General features: G+C 49.3%; 1 protein-coding gene and 1 non-coding gene across 2 annotated transcripts in view; both read left to right on the top strand.

The window, feature by feature from the left end:
• abr (ABR activator of RhoGEF and GTPase) overlaps positions 1 to 19,146 on the top strand; it is a 55,630-nt gene that overhangs the window by 31,628 nt on the left and 4,856 nt on the right. Inside the window, 9 exon segments of the mRNA XM_068745006.1 lie at positions 479 to 619; positions 796 to 917; positions 1,342 to 1,510; positions 2,087 to 2,206; positions 2,386 to 2,461; positions 2,581 to 2,685; positions 3,532 to 3,606; positions 6,101 to 6,198; positions 6,305 to 6,436. Of these exon segments, the coding sequence (XP_068601107.1) occupies positions 479 to 619; positions 796 to 917; positions 1,342 to 1,510; positions 2,087 to 2,206; positions 2,386 to 2,461; positions 2,581 to 2,685; positions 3,532 to 3,606; positions 6,101 to 6,198; positions 6,305 to 6,436 (1,038 nt within the window).
• On the top strand, positions 18,987 to 19,059 carry trnav-aac (transfer RNA valine (anticodon AAC)). Its single transcript has one exon. It is a non-coding gene; the product is annotated as a tRNA-Val (tRNA).

A 19,146-nucleotide genomic window follows, 5' to 3' on the forward strand; every position in this document is an offset into this window, starting at 1 on the left:
TCAAAAGGCGTCTACTTCTTTGGATGAATAATAATTAGGTGAAAACTGCCAATCAGGCACGCTGACATGCCGGGGGCGTGCGATGTTCCCGGACTGGATGGCGTGAACACATTTTGCAGAACAACACTTTGTCTAAATGCTGCTAGAGACCTGTTGTCTGGTCATCGGTGGAGATTTCAGTGGCGGCGGAAACTTGGCTCGGCTGTCCCCGTTTGCTACTCGGCTATGATTAAACAAAGAAAGCCTATTTTCAGACATTAATTACGGATTCAGACGTAAATCTGCGTTGGCGTGTTGCAGTTATGGTTTGGATAAGACAAAATTAAGTCTGAAGTTTGCAGAATTGACAGGAAGAATGATGTCAAAATGACTTTATTACATTATTACCGACAGTTATTACTATTATTGCAATTATTATTACTGTGCGTATCATAGCACAGACCACGACTGTTTCCTCTTTTGTGTTTGCGTGTTGCAGGACTTGCTGAAACACACTCCGAAGGACCACCCAGACTTCCCGCTGCTGCAGGACGCTCTGAGGATATCGCAGAACTTCCTGTCCTCCATCAATGAGGAGATAGACCCTCGGAGGACTGCTGTCACCACACCCAAGGGAGAGGTGAGTGTGTGATGAAGCGCACATGAAGATAGGTGTGTGTGTTGTCTCATTTGACGAAACTGCGACAGACAATGCGCGGCATGCATACATTGAAGTATTTTGAGTTCACGTGCACAACCCACAATGCAACTTGATACAGCGTGGCGTTAAGAAATGAATGAGGGTTGTTCTCTTAGGCCCGTCAGCTGGTGAAAGATGGCTTCCTGGTGGAGGTGTCGGAGAGCTCCAGGAAGGTCCGGCACCTCTTCCTCTTCACCGACCTGCTGCTCTGTGCCAAGATGAAGAAGACGGCCGTGGGGTGAGCTGAGCGTTTCCCTTTACTTCCCCATCCAAAGCGGCATGTGTATTTGTCAGTGGAGAAAACACAGGGGGGGGGCTGCCGCTTCTTCTTTTGGCTTTCAGTGTGTCAGTTACAGTCGTCAGGAAGTCGGAACACATTTATTCCCTGTCGGTCTGAATTAATATTGTAGATGTCATGAAAACATCAAGTTCTGTTGGGCTTTTATTTTTATGAGGGGTTTGAATGAAGGCTGATGAAGGTAATTAATTGTGCCTGATGAAGGTGCTGGTAATGAATTAGCACCCAGCATTTTTATTCCAAGTTAATATAGTTTAATCACGTAAGTGGGATCTGACTTGGTGACTCTAGAAACAGAAAGAAGCGTTTGTTGGCTGGTTCTTCGGCTGACTGTGTTTAATATTCTCTTCTGAATCTCTCCCAGTCGCCACCAGCAGTACGAGTGCAAGTGGTACATCCCTCTGGCCGACTTGAACTTCCAGACCCTGGACGAATCCGACTCTTACGCCAGCATCCAAGTCATTCCCGAGTACGAGATCGAGGAGATGAAGATGAAGATCTCGCTCTTAAAGAGTGAGATACAGAAAGAGAAGGTAATTGAATGATTCAGCATTCCGTTACTCCAATAAAATTTGACTGGATCCATAATCTCTTCTCCCCAAGTTTTTTGTGGCTGCAAAAACATGAGAGAAGGCTGAGCTTCTTCTTCCTTTGTGTTTATTTGAGCATCTGGACCCACGGCGCCACCTACTGTGTTCTCTGCGTTCTCCAGTACGACAACCTTTGTGTTCTCCTCCGACTAGCACTGAAAGAACTGTGTACTGGTAGAAGTTGAAAATGAGAGGCTGTAAGTCACCATCAGTTCCCCCTCACATCCTCGGCTGACACGCCGAAGGCTTCAGGAGCAGAGAGTTCCTGTTATTCCCGGGTCACAGCGTTCATCATCACAAAGTGGAGGCTCAGTGAGTGATGCCGGCTGGCGTTTAGAGTCAGAGCAAGGCTGCAGTCGTGCTGATTGCATCTTCCCTCCGAGGGTCGGGGTGGTGTGAGTCTGTGTTTAATATCGATACAGACAAGAAGCTGCGACACTGGAATGATACATCAGCGACTCCAATCAAGTCCGGAACTAACTGAGATCTTGCTCTTTTTTTTTTTTTTTTTGTGTGTAGAAAACACCGAAGGGCCAGAATCGCGTGGAGCGTTTTAGGAAGAAGATGAACGAGCAGGAGTCGTGGCTGCTCCTGCACTCCCCCACCATCCCCTTCCGCATCCACAACAAACACGGAAAGGTGATCTGCTCCTCGTGGCTGCAGTACTCATTTTTCACCAGTAGATGGAGCAGTGCATCTTTCTAAAGAGTCTTCTTCTGTGTTTGATTTTGAAACTAAATCTGATCACAGTGTCAGAAGTTGATGAGTTTCAAACCTTGCTTGTTTCTAAAGACATCTAACTTCTTCTCTGTCTGCAGAGCTACCTGTTCCTCCTCTCCTCTGACTATGAGAGGTCAGAATGGAGGGAAAGCATCCAGAAACTCCAGAAGAAAGGTAACGCGTCTTTCCCTTGAATGAACATTTCTTTCCTCAGAAGACTTCTGGAGCTTCGTCTCAAAGTGGACAACGAACCACAGAAAAGTGAGATCTTTTGGCTGCTGTGTATCTTCCAGATCTCCAGGCGTGCCTTTTAAGTTCTGTTGAACTCCAGGTCCTGACCAGCTCCTGTTTCAAACTCCGAACTGTCCACAACATTCCTTTGACCAGCAACAAAGACGGTAAGAAACAGTCCCACAATATCGTCTTTATTCTTCTCTACTTATGTTTGCATTTTTTTCTCTGTCGCCTTCTCCTTTTTCTCCCAAAATCACAACCAGACAGAGGCTCCCATTCGCTCCCTCCTCTCCGCTTCGGTGCTTTGAGTTCGCAGTCAAACACAAAAAGCCCCTATTACACAAAAAAGCCACATAATAAGAGGGGGGGGGGGGGGCTCGCAGGAGAGAATCTAGGCTACAATATGTGTCTCATCCAGCTCCTAGCAGTAACTGCCATGCTGTGTGCTAGCTGTGGGCTAGCAGTGGGCTAGCTATATGTATGCCTGTGCTGCAGATCTTCACGTTGCACTGCTCTCAGAGGCTGGTGGCAACATTAAAGCCATCTGGCACGAATGGCGACGGGTCTGTGCATTCTCATGCAGACGCCAGAGCTGACATTCCCAGGAACGCTGTCTTCGTCTTTCTTTCATCATACAGGAAAGAGAGATCCAAGTTCGCTTCTTCTACAATAGCATCGCTAAGCAAAGTCGGCCATTATTTTGACATCCAATACCTTTAAACTGGTGATAACAGGGACTGCGGCCTTTTTATTTTTATTTTTGATATGTTTGAAACCAAAGTTCTCTCTGCTCTTCAGCGGAACAGTGAGGCGCAGCAATGCAGATGAATTCTCTTTCATTTCAAGGAGACGGATTCTCTCTTCCTTTGTGTTAGTCACCCGGTTGAGATGAGCCAGAGTGAGAAAAACAAAAAGCCTCTTGGTATTTGTCAAGAAAAGATGTCGACTGCCTGTTGAATGGAACATTAAACTCCTACGCCGGATTAATTGCTGTGTGCTTTGTCTCGCAGACGAGGAGACTCCTGGCCTGTACGGCTTCCTGCATGTGATCGTCGAATCCGCCAAAGGATTCAAGCAGTCAGCCAGTAAGTTTGACCTCCTTCCAGCACGCTGCTGACGCCCGCCGTCGCTTCGGACATAGCTGCTGCGCGTAAACGATTGACGGAGGGCAGGAACGAGAGCGAGAGGGAGTCTTGGAGGAGACGTGGACGATCTGCAGTTGCTGTCGTTTAGCAGACGTAGCAAAAGGCGAGATGCATCAAAGGAAAGATGGAATGTGTTTGCGCTGCGGACGAGGACAATTCAGAGAGCGTGCTGCCGCCAGTTGTCTGTGATGTTGCCCGGCGTGCACAGGCGTTCCTTTGTCTCGCAGCGTGCGTGTTTCCCATCAGCCGAGCGTGATGCCGGCGGCGCCACGCCAGTCACAGACAGCTGGCGCGCCGCGCTTTGTGCCCTGTTGCACGACCACCGGTGCAAATTTCAAATATCGGAAAATAGGCACAGAGATGCAGGGTTGTGTATTTCATCCGTTGCCATGACAGCGTGTGGAATGTGAAAACCGGCCTGGGCAATGGATTGGAAAGCTCACTGTAGTGGAGCTAAAGGGTGTGTGTGTGTGTGTGTGTGTGTGTGGTTGGGCAGTTTCTCTGCGGTAGTTTAATCTAAACGTGTCCTGCAAGGCCTGTGGGGCGGGCACGCTAACCACGAAGGCGGCTGATGATGCAGATGATGCCATTACAGAGCCGTTAATCCCTCAAAGGACTTTGTGTTATTTACACTGCTTAAGGAACAAAGCACTGTCATAGTTGCCATAATTTAACAAAGGAAATTATGGCAACTAAACATGCTGTTAATTTAGCTCCCTCTCAAATCTGGAGCGCCGCTTACTCCCCTCCGCCAGGTGGGGAAAACAAACAAACCCCTCCAGCCGTCGTCCGGGAAAAAAAGATGCAGAAAGACGGAACCGAGTCAGATGCAGCCTCAGGATCAACTGAGGGAGGAGAGAAACCTCTGGATCGCCCAGGATTGAGATTGTAATTGGATTTAAGGGCATGCTTCAGATTTATTGTTTGGCTGGGCTCGTAGCTCGTAGCTCCGTAACCTGTGTTCTTTAGGTTGGAGAAGTGCTGTGTGGGCGACAGGATGTATACAGGAAGCTGAGAGGAGAGCATGGCCGCGTCTGTTTACTAGTAAAGCCGTTCATCATCACGACATCGTTCTAAATGTGTGAGAGCAGCTGACGCTATCAAGCCAGGAATGCGTTTGCATTTTCTTCATCCAGCTGTTGTTCGCGTTGCATTATTTACATCCGGCTCTGCATCTCAATGTACTTTTAACAAACTGAAATGTTGACTTGCAGATTTGTTTGATTGTTGCCGATTATGATGCTGACGGAATGTTTCTCATTAAAGAGCAGCTCTCGGGGTCGGTGGGGAGTACGGCACCGTTTCCTCCGACAGCGCAAATAATTGCACCGTTTCCTCCGGACGTAGATTGACGATGGGGTTATAATTTCCTTTTTATGTAGATTGTTTCATTACAGTCCCGTGTGCGGGTTCACTTGCATCATAACTCCTCGCTGCGCTGACGTCTCCCGCGAGCCACGAGTTCTGCACGAGCGCTGCCGAGCAGTTCTCTGCTCATTTGCACAATATTACAGAGCATGTGCTTCATCTTAATGCTCATGGTAGCTGTCTGAGGGGGGGGGGGGGGGGTTATTAGGGCATTAGAATTTACACATGAAATGATTAGAAAAATGATTCAGTAGTCTTGTAATAAGCAAGAACAGCCTCTTTTTATTGCATCATTGATTAAAAAAAAAATCCCCAAAGCTGCGGGAAGATCATATTGGAACTGTGACTTATTTCTGTCACGGTTATCTCCCCCCCCCCCCCCCCACCCACCCTCACTGGGATAGGGTTTAAAATTTAGCCCAAGGCAAAGTAGTCAAACTGGGTCACAGAGGAGGGAGTCGCACGTCTCCCAGAAACTCTCACCCAAAAACATTTTCACTTTGTTCTCGCTTTATTTTTGCTGCATGTGTGCCGTCGTGCTTCGTTCGACAGGAAGGGTCTGCCGATCTGAACCGAGCTGCAACGTTTGCTCCTCGTTGTGCACGTGAAGTTGCCATCAACCGTCCACACGTCCTCGTGAATCCGAGGATTCCTGTGGATAATCGGATCCAGTCATGGCTCCTCGCGTCCCCTTTCATTCATCACAATGCATCTCTGGATCCTGTGAATTACGCCTGTTCCTCCTTATTTTGTTCCCTCTAAAGAATATTTTGTATCCGGGGGCCTTTATTTGTTCAAATTAGTCAGGAGATCTGACATTCCCTAAACAGGGAATCCATAAGAAACGGGAGAATAGAGCTGAACCCAATCAATTCAAGTTGATCAATTTGAAAACGAATGATTTGAGGGTTTAGTGTAATGAATAATTACTAAACAGCAAACCTTGTTTGTTTGGATGAGGCGGTTTTAAGGTCGTAGTTTCTACGACGTGACACAATCATTGTGTGCCACGAATGAGCAGCAACGTTGACCTGATGCTTCTCCGTCTTCCATCTGTCCTCCCCAGATCTATACTGCACCCTTGAAGTGGACTCGTACGGTTACTTTGTCAGCAAGGCCAAGACCCGGGTCTTCAGGGACACCACTGAGCCGCGGTGGAAAGAAGTGAGTCCCGTCTCCTTCTGCCGTGCGCTCGTCGCCGTGGCTGTGATGTAACACATACTCTCTTGTGTGTGTGTGTGTGTGTGTGTGTGTCTGTGGGTTTTAACAGGAGTTTGAGATCGAGCTGGAGGGCTCCCAGTACCTGCGGATCCTGTGCTACGAGAAGTGCTACGACAAAAGCATGCTCAACAAGGACGATAACGAGATCGTGGACAAGATCATGGGGAAAGGTCAAGTCCAGGTAGGAAGGACGGATCCTTCCGGGCCGCCACAGACGCACATGAGCCCACAGCGAGCCGCCTGGATCCTCGTGGGGCCGTTACTCGCCTCGCCTCCATGCACAGCGGCGCGGTCTCATCACGGTGGCCTCTAACGACGCCGGCTGCGTTTACGGCCTGACAGAGTTTATTTTAGGGGGGGGGAGTTCCCCTAAAATGTTCCCGTAAAAGTCTTTCAGCCTTGTTAACTAGATCCTCCCTACACAGTGGCACATGTGGTTTCTTGGTATCAAGGACTCTGCATCATTGTTAAAGTTTTTCAAGCGGCGCCTCGGCGGGATTTATATTTCCAATTTTCCAGAACCTCTTAGGGAAAGATCTGTGCGGTCAACAGAAGCTTGACTCCGATCCGTTTCCCTTCAACTGGGTCCCGTTTGCAGCTGTTGCGGTTTCTGCCTTTGTCGCTGGCAGGGCACTTTCCTTGTGATCGTGGGTTTTAGTCGCTCTTATCTCCACGCAGTGTCCTCGTGTTTTTATGCAGGGATTCACGCGTCCCCGTCGAGCGTGCGGCAGATTCTTCTTAACACCGTTTGCCGCTCCAAAGGGAGCAGAAGACGAGATGTGTTTGTTGCCGCTGCTCGTAGAGGAACACAGGTAAAAGCAGCGGCAAAGATAAATCGAGTATTCAAACTAACCCGGGGGGGGGGGGGCGTAAGCACGACTCACTGATGTAACGTTTCATTTTAAATGGAAACGATGCATCTGAAAAATGTCTTAAGTCCTTGAGTGGGTGTGTTGCTTCCTGTCGTATCCGGTTTCAAACATTCTTTGAGTGAAAAAAAACCCACCCGTGACATTTCTGTTGCATCACTTCCTGTTGCATCACTTCCTGTCTTTTCACCATCACTTTCCATGCCTTTGTTTATCGGTTTGGTGGGTCGTGTCCGTGTCGCCTCTCATCGGACCCCAAGAATAGATTTCATACTGAAACGGCTCTGACCAGAACCTTCAGACAAAGGTTCGGACTTGTACCCCCTCCCCCCCCGGCTCTGCCGCTGCTGGTGATGGGAACGTCCCCTCCGAGCCAACAACAGCCAAAAGAAGAAAAAAACAATAAATACACCACATGTTGGCTGGAGACCATCGATGGAGCGGTGGAAATTATTATTTTTTATCCCAGACTCTGAGTCAGGAGTGGTGTGTAGTAATGAGGGGGGGGGCTATCTAAATGAACATCTGCACTATAATTAGAAGCCGCTGTGAGTGTCGGTGTGTGTCATCGTTGAGCCGCTGAATGCATTTTGCCTTTTGACTCGTCACTTCTGGGTGTTGCGATTTATTTTGTGCGATCGCTCGCCGTTTTTCTATGAGTTCCTGCAGGATGACTTTTCGTTTCGCCACACACCACGTAGTATGGCAGCTAAAAAAAACAAACAAGCCAGAATGCGGTCCGTGTCTGTGACGAAGAAGCCAGAGCGGGTTTTCACTTGGACCCGGACTGTTTGCTTTCCTGTTGAGTTCAGAGCGAGCCTTCGGTGTTTTGTTTTCCTCTCTGGAGACCCTCTGATTTATTTAACAAGCTTGTGGAATACTGGCTGACCTTAAATGGGCATACTGGGCTAGAAGGTTCCTTTATTTAATTTTTCTGCTCCTTGACTTTGTTACCGATGAGAACGCTGACCCACCATCAGAAGATCCTGCGTTTTGTGCCTTGCAGGGTTTCGGCTCAGCGTTCTGTAAATGTTCCTTTACGTGATTTTGTCTCTCATTCCTGGTAGAAAGGTGACTCATGATGGCAGCTTGTCCACGAGGGGGGAAATGCCACCATTAATGTCCAGCGCTCCATGCAGCCCCCCATCATCGCCCCTCGGGGTTGGTGCCTCCTACCCTGCAGCATTCTGGGGTGTTCTTTTATTTATTGCTTTGTATTCGGAGGTGAACCCGGCTGGTTGGGATTGACTTCCAGGAAGTAATGTGATCCAGAGGATTTGGGGATCGGGAGCGAAAGGGCCGATGAAGCCGTTTGTTCCTGGCAGCGCTTTTGCTCCCTCCTGGAAACCAAAGAGCTGGACTGGAGAGAGCGCACATTAGCCGGCGTTGCAGTGAAGCTACGGCTGCAGAGGGGGTTGTAAACTAAAGGACGCGCATCCATCTGCACTCTGACTCCTTTAAGAGCGAATGCAGCTTTCCCCTAAGGTTTGAGATGCACGTGCTCGGTGAAGGGCAGATGTTTAGGCTAATGGGGAGGGGGGGGTGATGTGTACAGCATGTATGAAGACAACTGAAATGTTTGTATTCACGTTTTATGCTGCAGAATTAGCGCTTGTCTGTCTCTATCTCCATGGAAACCGTCTCCATGCAGTCCTTGCTCTGTAGCTGCAGGATGACAGTGTTTCATGTAGTGAGCTGGAGCTGCGTGATTTCAATGAGCCTCTGTGTTCGTTCACACACACACACACACGCACACACACAGCCATTAACAGCAGTAACAAACAAGGTTACGTCACCAAGGTGTGCGTCTTTTGTGTTGCGGTGGGGTTGCAGGTGTGTGTCTGTGTGTGATTAGAGTCTTCCAAGTCTTCACAGCTCTTCTCCCACCTAAACACACTTCTTTTATTCTTTTTGTTCGCTATAGTTTTTCTCCACGATGTGTTTTTAATGAGGCCCATCCCTCATCGTCTGTCAGCGTTTGGGCACATGGCGCTTCTTTTATTGATGAGTCCCAATTAAGCCGACTTAAGAAACTTTAATCTTTCATTTGGTACATTCAGTGTTTGCGTCGTCGTAGTAATGAATATTCTGTGGGCGAAAACCTGGGCACTCAGCATACAGCTCAGCTGAAAATGAGTTAAAGCTTGTAGAATATCTTTTGTGCCTTCTTCATGTCTTTCTGCAGAAAATGCCATCGCTGCTCAGAGTCGTCGAGGGCAAGCCGGCCTTTTAATTGCTCCTCATTACAGCGTTGCATAATGTTTCATGGAAGTGTGAGGGATTAACAACAAAGGGATGTCTTACTTCCTACCATGAGCGCGCTACACATGCTACACATGCTACACATGTGGCGACCACAGAGAGGCAGAACAGAAAGCGATGGAGGAGGACAGTGAGAAGTAGAGCCTCAGATGGCGTCCAATTATGTGACGCTGGGAGTTGAAGTGGAGATCAAAGGATCTCATCGCAGCCTGAGATGAAATGCTCTCCGGAGAGACACCGTGAATCTCCCCACACGTTCTCCACAGGCCTTTTTTGTCTTGTGAAAGAGCGTCAAAGAATTGGAAACGATCTAAAAGGGAATGGGAATCGCTCCATGCTCGGGTCCAGCCGCCGGCGTCCTGTGAGGCTCCTCCCACAGACAGGTTTGAGTTCACCTCGGCTGTGGATCTGCGAAATCCCTGCGTGGTCAGTGGACGAGCGTCCTCTGTAATCTGGCACTAGAATTCAGCTGATGTTTACACTGGTAATTCAAGTCCTACATTATAATGTCTCGTCATTTTCAGGGTTTATTTGGGTATAAAACATGAGAAAATATACATTCCTCAAAGTATCATATCATTTCTTGCCACGTCTTTTCACCAAATGCCAAGACGAGTATAAACAGCACGGAAAGGAGGCGTGAAAGACGCCCCTAAATAAACTGTCCAACATTAACAGTGTCCTCCTTCCACGTCCTCCGAAGACGACCCGCTTGCTTAACGATATAAACTCTTTGACATCTTGGTTGTCGTGACTTCCTTTAACCTGCATCTTTGCAATGAGCTGATTATCATTAGAAGCAGAAGTTATGAAAGCGGAATCTCAAAACTCCCGTCGATGTCTGTCCAGGTGTTTCTTTCGACTGTCTTTTTTAATCCCCACAAACCCAGAGCGCCCAGAATACGTCTCTGCCTCCGTCTCCCGCCGTCTCGTTGCTGTTGGCAGCATTTTGCCTCACATTAAAGTCAACGGGATTCAGTCCCCGCGCTGCGTCCCTGCATGGAGACGCCGGAGCTGTGCCTGCAGACGGGATGGATTGTCTCGGGTTGTGCCCTAAATGCTCTCCTCGGCTCTTTGTTTAGACGTGACGATTGTGCAAGAACGCCGACGCTTTCCGTGCGGCCGTAGCCGGCAGGAGAGATTGAGCAAGCATTTTTGCCCGCTGCGGTTCTGCTCCTCATTACGCAGGAGGGTTGATCGACGTTGGGGTCTGTGTGAGGTTTGGTTTCTCACTGGAATTTGCGCGGTGGCGCAGTGTTCAGCGCCATAAATACACGAAGCTCTAATTATTGGCTGGACGCTTTCTTGTTGGATCCAGGACCGGTGCTCGAATCCAGAGTTCTTGGTAGAACATCAGCATCATCTATGAAGGGGTGTGTGTGTGTGGGGGGGGGGGGGGGGGGATAGCGCATTTCATTAACTGTTACTGATAGCCAGCGCTTAGCTCGCGTTCCCCTCGCTCGATGTGAAGCGGAAACGGTAGCTGACTCTTAATCGTTAGCTTGAAGCACCGCAGCTGTTGCTGCTTTGTCGCTTGTCGGGGTGTTGCGGGGGCCGCCGCTCCTTGATCTGCGTCCGTGGGGTGAGTTGGGAGGGAAAGCCTGACGCCAGAATCGAGATGCATCCATTAACGCTCGCGCTCCCAGGCTTTTTAGGAACATTTGACGTGAATTCCTGCCCCCTAAAGCCGCGCTTTTAGACGGCGAACTCTTCTGGACTGTGACCTTTGACCCCTGATGGGAGCAGGAGGTGATGAACAGTGGAGAGGATTGCTTTACGACATCCAACCGTAGCGTCCAGCAGGAACACGATGGCCGCTGTGTGATGAGGGAACTTCCAAATGATCAAAAGTTAGACTTTAGAATCAGATGACCTCTGTCTGATCCTCAATGACGTTCAGCTTCATGCACGGAAGCCCCCCCCCCCCAGCTACCCCCCAGTGGATCCGGTTTTCATAACTGCAGTTATTATAAAGGCTTTGTCTTGTTTTATCAGGCCGACTTCCCGTGACATTATGCCGTTCATAAGCAGGACTGTACGCCGGGCCAGGCCTTTGATCCTGCTTTATGACTTCCTGTCCCAGGGCAAGGGAGGAGAAACTGCCCATTTCCTGTTCAGACTGTGCGTGAACCCTGAGCTTATTACCGAAGACTGATTCGTTTTTAATATTTTTATCAGTAAATGACAGAAAGGCCTTCCCGTTCGCGAGATTTCAAAGTGGAGGCTGTATTGAAGCAGGTTTTGTGGCCTTAACTTTTCCCGTTCTGTTCTAGAACCAGACTGACAGCTGGGCGGCGTCTTCTGTCAGATAAACATTCGTAATGAGTCAAAATGGTGAAAGAAAAAGGGATAAATATGAGAATTGGGTTTGGAAACTATGAAGCTGGTTATATTACCGATGGATTAATTTGTGCCGTTTCTCATCAGCCCCGTGGGGGGGGGGGGGGGGGGTGTTTCGTCCTGGGTCCCCCCCTCCTGATGACGCTTCACACGGTGTCGGTGTGAAGGAGGTGGATCGGTTCTGCTTAGACGGGAGTCGCCTTGACCCTGGATCGTTGACTCCTTTAGTTTAGTTTCTGATCCGGCAGCAGAAACGGAGGCAGGATGGAGGATCAATGTAAGAAGCTCCTCCTCCGAGCCGGAGGTGGTTTTCTGTTGCTGCTAGCACCGTTGCCCAGAGCTCATTATAACCTGCTTTGTTGCCTCCATTGATTTAATAATCGATTTTGCACTTACACATTGATAGCTTCTTCACCTGCTAATGAGCTTTTGACCTGACCCTGGTTTTGTTGTTGTTGTCGTTGTTGGTGATGGTAAAGGCTGCCTGACAGGATGTGTGCGCCGCTGGGAGTCAGTTCACAGAACAGGTAACCCGATTTACACAGAAAAAGATGTCGACTGATTTGATGAAGACGACGATGCTGCTTTTTACCGTGAAAGAACAATCTGTGTTTAACACCGATTCATCCTCCTCTAATATTTAGTCGTTCTTGCCTCTTTACTGTAACCTCCAGTTGCATTTTATATACTATATATGTATATATAATCTATTTTTTACCTCATCTGGAACTGGTTGCGATCGTCCTCTCACACTAAGAGGCGAGGCGTCCTCTTTCTGCGGCGCCGCTCTCAGACAAACCGGGTCCCGCTGATGTTCAGACGTAACACGGCCTGTCCCCAGTCAGGCAGGGGGGTACGATACGACAAACAGATCAATGCTAATAGCAGAAAGTTCCCTTTGTCCTTTAGCTGTAATTTCCTCCTAAGCGGGTTTTGTTGTTTTGTCTGTTTGACTTGAAAGATTTCTATTTGGTGAATAAATCCACTTTAAGCCTCGGAATGACACAATTTAATTCTGTCGCTGGGCGACTCGGATGCGTCCTTCCTCTCTGTGGCAACGCGTCTGACGGGGAAGGATAATCGAATCACGATGAAGAGAAATGGCAAAAGAAATGAAAGTACAGGGCAACGGGAAACGTAACTATTAGCTCTAGCCGCAGATGCATCAAACGGGAAGGACGGCGTGCAGAGTGCGACGTGGCGTGGAGGTTTGTCATGCAGAACCTGCAGCGCCGCTGCTTCTCCGTTTGTTCTTGCATCACTTTTCTAGGCTTGGCTTCATCTTTCCAATCCTCGCTGTCCTTTCCTGTCTCCAAGTTTACTGATCAGAATGTAAAAGCGTTCTTTAATGATGTCGGTAAGACCCCCGCCCCCCCTTCTAACGTCAGAAACCCACGACAGACTCCAGCTACATGCTAACCGTTTCTAGCTTCACCCTCCATCACCGCTTTGTTCCAAGGTGCCTGATAAGTGATGAAGCGGTTAATCTGAGAAGGATGCCCCCCCCCCCCATGGTTCAGATGAAAGGGAGGCAGGAATAATCTGTCGAGCACCCAAAGGCTGTGAGTTCCAATCCTGCCAAAACCTCCTTCGGCCTCTGCGCTCGCATTTCCCACTGTGCCCTGAAGGACCTACCTCAAAAGCCCCCCACCCCCCCCCACACACACACACATTTTATTTCTCCCAGCCAGGAGAACATGCTTCTACAGACTGTTCATATTGAACCGGATTGATTTATCCACTCACACGCGGCCTGAAGCCGTCGATGGCGCCCGGAGCGACACGTCAGCCAATCAGCGGCCACAGCCCAGACACATAGGTCGAAATGCATCTGTCAATTTTTGATTGGTGTGTAACCCCCAAGAGCACCCCCCCCCCCCCTACACACACACACTTCCTGCACCTTTCTTTTTGATTGCATCATCATTTAATATCATCTGATCACCTTTGTTCTCCTTTAGCTGCAGCATGAGTCTATTTTCCCTTGCAGAGCTGAGACAGTGATGTGTTCACACACACACACACACACACACTCGTGTAGCATCACAAAACGTTGAACGTCCATCAAAAACAAGTAATTGAGTAGAAGGAGAAAGTGAGTCTCTTCATCTTCTGTTACTTGATTTTCAAAAAAATGCTAAAGAGTTTGGAGAATAACTGATTTCACATTTCTGTCAGTGCTGAAAATGAAAAAACACGAGTGTGAGATCAACCCTGGTTCTGGTTCTGGTTCTGGTTCTTACGGCTCTCTGAGGCACAGCAGGGCTGAGTGGGTGTGACGTCTCCCTCCCCCCCCCCCCCTCGGTCTGGTCGTATGGAGCCGCTTTACGAGGGGCTGGGCCACCCAGCACATGTATAATTAAGACTGCCCTGGCCTGACCATCTGCTCCCGCACCTTTCGCGCTGTCGTCCCGACTGACTCTTCGTGGTCGATTGTTGTGGCAGACGGTGACGATGGCTTTCTGTTTGTCGAGCAAGAATAAAACTCTGAGAAAAGGAGGAAGAAACGCAGCGACTCTATTGGCTGAGCTGCGCCGCCACAGGGATGAGCGCTCAAACCAAACGTCTCAAGGATTACCACTTTCACTAATTAGTTTATCTTCTTCATGTTGTTCCATTCCCTCAAGAACTCTTAACTTATCTCCCGGTTGGACTCCCCTCCTCCTCCTCCCCCTCCTCCTCCTGTCCTAGTTTTATCATCCCCTTGTCTCCTGAGGCCCATACAGTCCATTGTCTCCATGCATTTAATTTATCTCTGCAGTACATTTTTATCCGTATGGGGGGCCCGAGAGGAAAATAAGGTTCTGTTATGTCGCTCTTCTGGCGCAGATTTAAAAAAGATTCAGACAAATATTATCCTGGAACATCTCAAGGTCTTATTAGGTTCACATTTAAATGCCCCGTCTGAGCCCACAGCGTCAGGGCTAACATGTCTGGGGGCACAGAGGGGGTCGGAACAAGGCTTTCTCGTAAGAGTCGGGCTATCTGGGCTTCTGCCGGATCCGTTTTGATTCTCTTGTGAGTCCCTAAACTTGAAATAGCTGGACTGTCGCTTTAAGGCAGAGCGGCGTTCACGTCTCTTCGTTCTTCAGCTTCTGTATCTTATTTAAGTTTCCCGTGACGCAGGCTGTGATACCGGATCTCCAACTTTTACAGTAAATCCATCACCCATATGATGGTTAGGACGCCCCCCCCCCTCTCTAATTGAGCCCAGGAATGCCTCCCGTCCGCCCGGGGGGGGGTTCTTTTCTCCTGTTTCCAAAACATGGTTTTCCCAGACGATGTTTCCGAGATGTGACGCATGGAGCGTCTCAACCCCGACGGCTAAAAATACTCTGTGGTAAGGTTGGCTGAGGTCTCCTCATGCAGCCCCCCCTTCTCCTCCTCCCGTGTCATTTGGTCCCGGTGTTGGACGTCCTGTCCATCCTGCTGCAGTCCTATCTTCATGTATGCTTTTCGGTGTCGGCATCCATAATTTTTTTTGTGTAAGATCTTCTAGTTTTTGAAAATATATATTCCATTAAATATTCTCACTTTTGAATACGACAGATTCTTTCTTTCTTTAAATCGTTGAGGTCGAGATGCAGTTGAATTAATGTCTCCACGATCAGCTGACGCGGCTGAATCCCAGCCCTGACGGCCCCGCCCCTCTGCTCCGGAGGCTTTTAAATGCAGCTTTGCGTCTCTGACCTTTCCACAGCAGAATTATTACTCCCGTCTAATTCTAATGTGGCGGAGCGCGTAGGACGGAGATGGGCTTTGACAGGTGCACTCTCTCTGCCCTTCTCCTATCGATCCAGAGGAATACGCCTCCAGAGAGCAGCCGGGCGCTCTCGTGTAAAAAAAAAAAAAAAAAGAAGACATGATTGGCTCTACACGCCTCGCAGGACGTCTGCGAGTCAGAAAGTCGGTGGAGGGTTTCCATCCTCCTCTGTTCAGACGTCTCCTCCGATGTCTGCATCCATCACCAAAATCACGTCTTGTCTTCCTCTGCCGTCTTCATCACATTCTGAGCCGCTCGCCATCTCTGGAAAGGTCGACAAGGGGTCAAGTGCCAAACTAAACACATTTAGCCAGACCCTCCATCGCTCTCTCTTCCTCTCCTCCCTCCGCTTCTCATTTCTCATTGAATGTTTGTCCCTCCCTCCCTCCCTCCCCTCCCTTTTCTCGTCTTTTCGGAGGTGTGTCCATCAACATCTGGAGAAGCAGGAGCTCTTGGTAACAACAGGAGCTTATTCACTCCCCCAATCCCTCCCTCCCTCTCCCTCCCTCTCTCTCTCTCGCTCTAGCGCTCTGGAAGTCAGATTGCACAGCGAGGAGATGCTGGCAGCTGAATGTGGAATGAGCTTACATCGGGCTTGTCAAGGAGACCGTGGCAGCAGCATCTTCTTCTTCTCCTCAGTCATCCCTCTCTCCCGCTTTTTAAAGTGACTATCTAAGTGGGCATCAGCTGCCGGAGAGGTTTTCTTTTTTTCGCCGGAGGACTCCTGGGGGGGGGGGGGGGGGGGGGGGGTTACGTGTGGATTTGCGTCTATCGAAAGGGGAGCGTTCGGAAGGTCTTCGGGATGACGGATATCCTGGATGTGAACCTGAACTCTGTGTGCGAGCGTCTGGAGCAGCATTGCTGCGTGGACCAGAACCCAGCACAATCTGTCCAGCCAGCCTCAGACCCCCGTGCTCAAGAGGCACTCCAACACCGGGGCCAAACTCTGGGGCCGGGTCCGCAGCAAGCTGCTGAGGCAGAAGTCTCTGTTCCCGCTGTTCTGTCTCTACTCCTCGCTCCATCTGTGCGCTCTGCCCCCCCCCGTGTTCATCTCCGTGCCTCTTTCTCCTCTGTAATCATTCTCATCCACTTCAAACTGCATTTTGCTTCTTAAACTGAAGTCTATTTAAACAAATCGATGTTGCTTCAGGTTTATGTCGGCTTTACAAGCAGGTGAGCTGAAGCATTTTCTGGCGTTTAACCTTCCCATGTTGCAGCATGTTTACCTTGACGCTGGTAAAATGGTCACATGCATTTATTAGAAGCTGAAGTTCGGCTTTTAGAAGCCACTGCTTTGACGGATGGCATATTTAACACATTGTCTCATTTGTGACATCCATATTTATTGATCTGTTCCTCTCCATGCCTGTTATTTAAAGCCTCTAATTGGGAGTTAATTGTATTTCTTACTAAATTGCTGGTTGAGACGTTCCAGTGTCACATTAGCGCCCCCCGCTGGTAGATGTAGGTACTGTGCGTCGCCCCTCCACCTAGCAGCCGCTCAGAACTAATATTCCGCAGTTTCTCCTTGTTAAACTATTTCATTGGGTTTTATCGGGATGTTTAAGGACGCGTTTTCATCCAACGGCAGAAACTGGTTGGTTTATTCATGTAAACTAAAGAGATTGACAGTGACATATTGATTTTAACTGTTTTTTTAAATGACGTGAACGCTGAGGCGATGGTTGTGTTTGCTGTTAAAGGCTCCAGATTCGTCCTTCAGGTGGAACCGAGTTCCCCGAGCAGGTTCTGGGTCGTGAAAAGCTCCTTTTTCTTCCCAGAATGCTTCCGGGATGTAAAGTTTATATTGGGGTTCGATCCAAAGCGCTGCGCACTCAGCTAAAACTGTCAGCCTCGTGTTTAGTCGGCATCTCTCATCTTCATCACGGACGTGCCCGCCAGCGAGTTCGGCTGCGTGTGCGTAACAAACAGGATCGGGCCCCCAATAATCCAAGGTGAGAGACGTCGTGACCTTTGGTTCATTCCCTTCCATTATTCAGCAGCAGCCTGAGTTTTATCGAGCGGCATAAAACAGGAATTACACACTAAGCCCGGCTTAACCTTGCTGACCCCCCCAAGGTAACAGCGTCTTCTCTCTGCACACGCTTAATGTCAAACGGCGTGATGGCAGAGGGCTCCTGCATGAGAGGCCGTCCTGTTCTTGTCGCTGATCTTTACGGGACGGGGTTCAAGCCTATTTTAATAAAAACCCTCAGACGGCATTCTTCGTTCAGTATTCTCTCTAATCTGTGTCTTTTAATAATTCCAGCCGTAGAAGATAATGAAATTGCTGGATTTATTTTTGAAAAATAACTTTCTAAAAGTGATCAGATTGTGTGTTTTTAATCATTGAGGAGGGAAGCAGTGAAAACGGCATTGTCTAATTTACAGGCTGTCGACGGTAATGTGGATGTGGGAGGAGGCGGGGGGGGGGGGATTATCCTCCTCCATCCTAGAGTGGGGGGGGGTATCCTCCTCCATCCTAGAGTGGCACGTACTGTAATTAAGACACAGTGTGATGAGGCGGGAGGCCGGCTGGGAACACTAATTGGAGCAGGGCCAAGCATAATTTATGGATGCGTCCCCGGCAAAAGAACAGATGATGATGAGGCTGTTGCTCCGTCTCGCTGTGGCTCCGGTTTAACGGCGTGCTCGTTCGGATGATGACCCGTTTTATATCGGCTCAGTGGGCAGAACATGGAGCCGTCGTGCCAGCTTAGCCGTGGAGGAGAATCGGGGTCCGACCATTATCATCCCACCTCTGCCCTTCATTGCGTTTTAGCCCACGTGCAGGATTATTCTCTCCCATCTGAGCGTGTTGATTAGTGCGGATGAGCTATTAGGGTTCCATGCCTCCTGCCTGCCTAAAATGCCAGCCAGTCCCCAAATGGCCTTTTTATATGGGCCACATAAATCTCCGTCTGTCCCGACCGGAGGGCATAGCCCTTCATGCCCCCCCCCCATGTGCAGGATAGTTAATGAGCTGCAGGAGAGGCCTGGCAGGTCAGTAAAGCATTCTCAGGTTGATACCCACAATGCCCCCCCCCCTCATCTCCTCCTCCAGGCGGACGCTAAGCTAAGAGCAGGGTGGCTTTAATATCAGCAGGTGGCGACGGGACATTAATCATGCAATTAGGTTGTAAGAGGTAATAGACGGGGCCCTCGGGTTGGTCCATTGCGTGCTGTTCCGGTGATCCGGGGGGGGTGTAATGGCTCTGAAAGTTGTCCTGCCTAAAATGAAACCAAAGAAGTCACCAGAGCGTCGTACCGACACCTGCCTTAAACCTGGGACAACCTTCCAGGCACCATGGCAGCCCGAGTCCGAGGCCTCGCATGGCCACGGTGACATCAGCGGCTGTTGAGTCAAGCGCCTCCCTCCCACCGATGCACATGCAAGCATTACACTTATGTGGTTGATGAGTCTAAAAATAGGCTTTTATGAAGCAGCGTGACGCGTCAGTGGATGAAGCACGATGCACGGGGGGGGTCTGCAGCCAGTTCCCGTAGTGTAGTGGTTATCACGTTCGCCTAACACGCGAAAGGTCCTCGGTTCGAAACCGGGCGGGAGCAGCCTCTTTTGTTTTGTTTTTAAAGAAAAGCTGTCATCACATTCAGCGACTAAAACTTTGTGTACTCGTTTAGTTCTTCCTGTAGATC

Source organism: Brachionichthys hirsutus, chromosome 10, assembly GCF_040956055.1.
Source record: "Brachionichthys hirsutus isolate HB-005 chromosome 10, CSIRO-AGI_Bhir_v1, whole genome shotgun sequence".
Classification (NCBI taxonomy): Eukaryota; Metazoa; Chordata; class Actinopteri; order Lophiiformes; family Brachionichthyidae; genus Brachionichthys; species Brachionichthys hirsutus.